We start from the raw sequence: 6,315 nt of genomic DNA, 5'->3' as shown, positions 1-6,315 counted from the left end.
GTAATTTTGTTCTTTCAACTTGCAGAAACTTCCGAATAGTTCGGATCACTTGCGGAGAGTTGCGACTACTTACGGAGAGTTGCGGATATTTTCGGATAGTTACAGATTGTTACAGAATAACGAACCTTCGCAATAATGAAATGTAACCCCCCCCCCCTCCCACACACACACACACAAACCCGAAATAAAAGCAGCATCCGCCCGTACGCAGGCACCACTCCGAATTCATATACAAATCCGTCAAACAAACTCATCAAAGTCAAAGCTGCTGATAAACTCAATATAACGTTTATGCCAGCAACAGCTTATCCCTCCCCACGCGCAGCCAAAACACATACGCTGACATAATAAACACACTCTTCCATCATATACACTAACACACACACACACACGCACACACACACACACGCGCGCACAAACGGACACTAAATTAGCATGTGCGCGCGCACATACACACTTTCTTGAAACCTCACCATGACTTTTACATGGCATGTTTGCATGGATGTAGCCATGTAAGTTATATGTTGGTATTTCAATGACTATGTCAAGAACGATATTACCCAGCAAAATGTGCTTCGAGGGCGGGCGACAATCTTTGCCGCCAGCCCTCATCAAAGATTGTCGCCAGACGGGTCGCCAGACGACAATCTTTGACGGGGCGACAATCTTTGACGCCAACTCCGTCAAGGATTGTCGCCCCCGAGCCGGGGGCGACAATCCTTGTCGGGCGACAATCCTTGTCGCAACAAACGAATCTTCAGAACAACGACACGAAAGTACGGATTAACAAACTTTTTTACCATTTTTGTATTAACAAGCATGTAATTATACGGTATAGGTACGTTTTTAAACAACGAACTGTCAGGACAATAAACCTTATATACGTCATTTTCGAATTAACCGAGGTGCTCGCGCCCAGGGCTACTTGTGATCAGCCTGAGAAATATTCCGATCAAATTTTTGTCGGTGAAAAATCAAAGAGCGAGATACTACAGCATATTATTTCCTGAGTTTGTATGCGATTGCCTGACACACACGAAAGAGGGATAAGAGGCGTCTGTTCTGGCATAGTCTATTATTTATTTCGGGGATGACGTATGAATATCGTATGCTCAAATAACATCTGTAGGCAAGCTTTTAACGAAGAGTTTGATTTCTAACTTAAAAACAAATACACCCTGTATACGATTTTTCACATACCTCAGAGATCATCATAATCCACAAATGACAACGAATGGGAAGTTAAAGTCACCGTTCAACAACAGATGCACCATTCCATCAGTGCGTCTTTTTCAAGCAATCCTATCAATGCTCATAAATATACGTTGCGGTAGCTCGCACTAACTGGATGAATTTCACGGACCAAAATTTGGTCGGCTATATTCGTCATGCAAAATTGTAGAGCTGCTCCCGTCGCAAGCGACTGCCTCGGTCTATCTCGCTAGCAAAGAGAGTCAGGTATTGATACAGTGGAGTCCCGGTATAGCGAAGTCGTCGGGACCGGCAGTTTTTTGTGTTTTGTTGTTGTTGTTTTTTGTTTGTTTGTTTTTTTTTGTTGTTGTTGTTATAACGAAATTTCGTTATAACCGAACAAATAAACAATAAAAAACATAGAACGAATAATTTTTAGGCATGAATTTTTATTTAGTTTTAACCAGAATTTCGTTATAACCGTGTTCGTTATAACGGGAGTGCACTGTATCAACTCTAAGAAATACAACAGTTTTACCAAGAAGCTATCCAACGTCACCTGCCGAGTAATCATTTGACAATTCCACATGAATCGTCGTGTCACTATACATGTTTGAAGCAATGGGTGATTTTCGTTATTCCAATATTGTCCAAAGGTTCGTTAATCCGAAACACACAAATTCGTTATACCTAGATGTTCGTTACGGAAACACAAGTAATATGAAATGGGGTTCGTTGGTTACAACAATCATGGCGTTATGCAAAAGGTTTGTTCATAAAAAATAAAAAATAAAACAACTATGAGTACAAACAAACCCCATTTCGTTTTTGGATGAATGAACCTGTTTTTATTTTCGGATAAACGAATCTTTTCAATAAGAATTTTCGAAATTACGAACCTTTGGAATAATACGCCTTCGGAATAACAAGCTGTAATCGTAGCAACGAGCATGACGAGTCATAATATATCAAGCTGATTACACTTTCGCAAATTCGTAGAACTTGCTACATGTACTGTCCCCTGTCATGCCTGTCATTCATAATCTATGAAGTAATATATGATAAATCAGTACAGTGAATGTCTATTGGCATTACTGCAGGGTTACAGAATATTGAACATAATCTTATATAAAACGAAAACAACAGAGTACAATATATACAATAATAGTTTGTACAGTGGTGGCGTACTACAAACTGTAAGCTGTGTCACAATGCTCGACATCATTACTATTTCTTTTGAGTACTCTTGATTATATTTTGATGTGAGAATTCTTGATGTTGTCGGAAGGATTTGATTTCTACAAGTAGAGCAATAGAAAAGTTTTTAATAAACAAACAAAATATTCGAGCGTGCTACATATTCTAAATAAAAAAGAAGTCCTCTCTGCGTAATTTCTCTCAAAGTTATATATCATTGAAAAATAAAGTTTTAAATGCAATGTAACCAATCGAAATTGATGAAGAATAAATAAATAAATATATATGTATGTATATATATATATATATATATATATATATATACATATATATATATATACTGGTAAAAGAGAGATAAAGAAAACAGAAATAGGAAAACAAGAAAACATATTTTGTAAAAACACGTCGGCATTATAATGTTTACAATGTGCGATATGATTGAAAATATAAAAAGTTGTAACCGCTATTTGCATTCAAAATGTTTGTTCTTTCGACTTTGTAAAGGACCCATCTATACCTCCCACGGCTTACCCATGCAGGAGTTGAAACCGTATTTCGCCAGTAATCGTAGAGGAAATTGTTTTCCGCCTCGCTCAGCACCGACGTCAAATGACCGCCAAGACGGACGCAGTGGTTCTCCGCTTCCTGCCAGGTTTTCTTCGCTAAGAACAGCCGATAGCAGGAGCCATGGAACCCAGTCCAGAACTCCGGACAGCACCCATACGCCTGACTGCCGACAGCCATGTAGGACGCCAGGACCACGAGAAAAGCAATGGTCATCTTCATGGTTTCAGGATTCGAGAAGCTAATTTACTTTTCTTTCTGTGACATCAATGAGATGAAAGAGGGAAATTTTAAGCACATATCAAATTGCGATGTAAAACGTGATTACATAATATTGCCCATGTATAATTATGTCCTATATACATGTTCTTAGCAAAGTTCTTCTTACAGAAGAAGAAGAAGAAGAAGAAGAAGAAGAAGAAGAAGAAGAAGAAGAAAAAACAAACAGGATAAAATCAAATCCTCATTTGTCAAAGAAAAGACGCCACAAGGGCCATGACAAAAGCAATTAAGTAATGATTAGGGGGCTTTTTTGTCTTAATCTCCTTTCCTACACAATCTTAATATTTGCTAGCAATAATGGTAATGTCCATACTTGAGCTCATCATAACAAACGATCACGATGAAAATTCTATGATATTGATGGAAATATAAGAGTGAAGATGAAGAATTTAATCTAATAATGATTTTCCCTAGTACATTGTCTTTTATCAAGTGATAACGCATGATAAATGGAAAGAAGAAGTCGTTACTGGTAATAACTGAAATTCTTCTCAGCAGCTAGAAACTTTATAAATTATGTCTTCAGTTACGATGTCACCTTTATGACGAGCCTGCCTTCTCACCTGTAGAAAAACCTTTCAAGCTCAAATGATAGTTGACGATATCAACGTAACAAGACGTGAACAACAAATAGCGAGCAGAATAAATTCATATGTAACTATGCGCACGTTTGTAGCAACCACAGATGGTGGCTCATAGTATGTTTACAGTTTATTTTAGATTGAAAAAGTAAACAAATTTCTGTTCTCACTGTCTAAATTTCCCGATTGAATCCTTCTTGAGATCATGCCGATGAACTGATAAATACTTCTTTTCTGTTTTCAGTGTATTCAGATTTGGAAAAACAATCATGTTGATTTTTTTTTCTGACCATTTTAGTGTAAAAATTCCACCTGCTTAATATACCGCCGTCAGTTAAGATGCACTAATTCATATTCCTATCAGAGTATTGATACTCACAAAGATTCAGATGCGATTGGAGACAATCTTCAGAAGAACCAGCGGTAGACGAATGAACACTGGGGTAGTTTTCATCTCCTTTATACAAACTTGTTCCATTAACCAGCCAACGAATGCCACACCCCTCGAGCGTCAACCTCATCCTCTCTCTCTCTCTCTCTCTCTCTCTCTCTCTCTGTCGATTCTTTGATCCTTCTCCCTTGCCAGTTTATTTTCACCAAGCTATCAGTTTTCCCTTCTTAAGTGCTATAATACTACCAGACGCGGTTATTGTTTACACTCAAAATGTTGGGTTAAGGACACAAAACAACCAAAAGACAGTTAACTCAGGGAAGACTATACAAGGGCCAATGACCCCGCCACCTCGAGGAGAGACAAACTACAGGTAGATAAGAATGAATCCAGAATTCACAACTCTCTTGTCGTCATCAAAGTTTGATGTGACCCCGAGAAATATTCTCGTCTTCTCTCTCGAGTACCGATTTATCAACCTCGTATAGTACAGAACAGAATTGCGAGTATATTTTCCTTAAGATACCCGAGGCTGTGTAACGAGGGATTGTTTGATCAAATTTTAAGGTCATTCCTGATTAAAGTACAAAGAGACCTCACTTGTAATTGACCGAAAGAGTAAATTCTAACTATACAAATAACAGTGAAAGTCAAAAAACATGCTCGGCCGCTGGCGTTATTCCTTCAATTATTTCAACTGGTTTAAAGCACAACGAATGAGGACGTACCCTGTAAATTTGCTTATCGGACCAACGTTATTACCGGTGCCTCAAACTGTGTCCCTCTCTCTATCTCTATCTCTCTCTCTCTCTCTCTCTCTCTCTCTCTCTGGAAAGTACGTATATCATCTTGCCCCCGAATAATTCCCCAGATGCTGAAAATTGTCTGCTTCTTTTTTCTTTTCTTTTTTTTTTGATAGAAAATTGCCCATATATTTCATCCAAAGAGTGTAACAGATCGTTGAATTTCAGTTCTGAAAATTCTAAATCTCCCTCGAATGGAAGGAGGATACTCCATCCCTACGACCCTCCCCACAATGGGACCCATCGTTTAGAATTTTGGGGGGGAGATTGACAATTTTCCCATTATTTCATTTTTAAAAAAAGTGTGCATCAGATTGATTCTGTTTCAATACTAAAAATGCAAAATTGATCTATTTCCGTGATGTGTATGTAGTATGAAAGGAAATTGGCTTTTGATCAATTGTATTACTTTCATTGATATCTCGTCTTTGCCTCATTCTTTTCGTCTTTTGCGTGTTTGTGTGTGTCTGCAATAAGATTGCCAGCTTTGTGTTTGTTGTTTGCTTAATTGTTGTGTTTGCAATTGGATTTTTTTTTAGTGGCTTTGCTGGCTTTCTGTCAGAACGCCGTAATTCTGCATTTGTGGTTCGCTTGACTGAATACAGGATGTCATTCATCCATATACACGAGACAAAATAAAACACATCAATTTAAAATCAAGTCAATTTTGCAACGTTTTCATCCGACGCCATCCACACCATTAAGTCTTACATTCTTATTTTACGGCATGCACGTGTCCCTCTGTCAAAGCTTATCAAATAATATGTATTGTCGGACAAAAAGTTGTTCAAGCTTTAAGATGATCCCAAACATGATGACTATGATGTTACTATGATGTGTAATGAAAAGTGTATACTTCCAATAATTAACTTGTACGTTACATGTATAGTAGTTTTGTGAGCTATGTATTAATGCACTATACAAGTTCGCTTTTTAGCAGCCCCTCAATTTTCATTTCTACCAAGTCCTTTATGGAACAAGATGTATTGTTACAAGATATGTTATCATTTGACGTTTGTATAACCTATGTATATTGATTGGAAATGAAAATAAAAACATGAATGAATGAATGAATGAATGAATGAATGAATGAATGAATGAATATTGCAGAAATGTAATCGATCAAAGTTGAGTTTCCATTTTTTTTTTTTTTTGGTACTGGATAAATAAGCCTTTTATCATACCATGTATGTCTGTGCGTGTGTGTGCGTGTGTGTTTGAAGTGTTTGAACCTTTCGGTTTATCATAAAAATAGAGAGCGATTGAATGTACAATATCACTGGAATCGACTACAAGAAAACAAACA

General features: G+C 37.4%; 1 protein-coding gene across 1 annotated transcript in view; it reads right to left on the bottom strand.

Annotated features, from left to right (window-relative positions):
- Positions 1-3,174, bottom strand: part of LOC140241155 (echinoidin-like) — a 7,068-nt gene extending 3,894 nt beyond the window's left edge. The window contains exon 1 of the mRNA XM_072320915.1: positions 2,920-3,174. Within this exon, the coding sequence (XP_072177016.1) occupies positions 2,920-3,174 (255 nt within the window). The remainder of the gene's footprint in view (positions 1-2,919) is intronic.
- Between the last annotated feature and the right edge of the window lie 3,141 nt (positions 3,175-6,315).

The sequence above is a fragment of the Diadema setosum genome, chromosome 17 (assembly GCF_964275005.1).
Source record: "Diadema setosum chromosome 17, eeDiaSeto1, whole genome shotgun sequence".
Classification (NCBI taxonomy): domain Eukaryota; kingdom Metazoa; phylum Echinodermata; class Echinoidea; order Diadematoida; family Diadematidae; genus Diadema; species Diadema setosum.
Note: the sequence above shows the minus strand (reverse complement) of the source record. Positions and strands in the feature narration are given on the sequence as shown.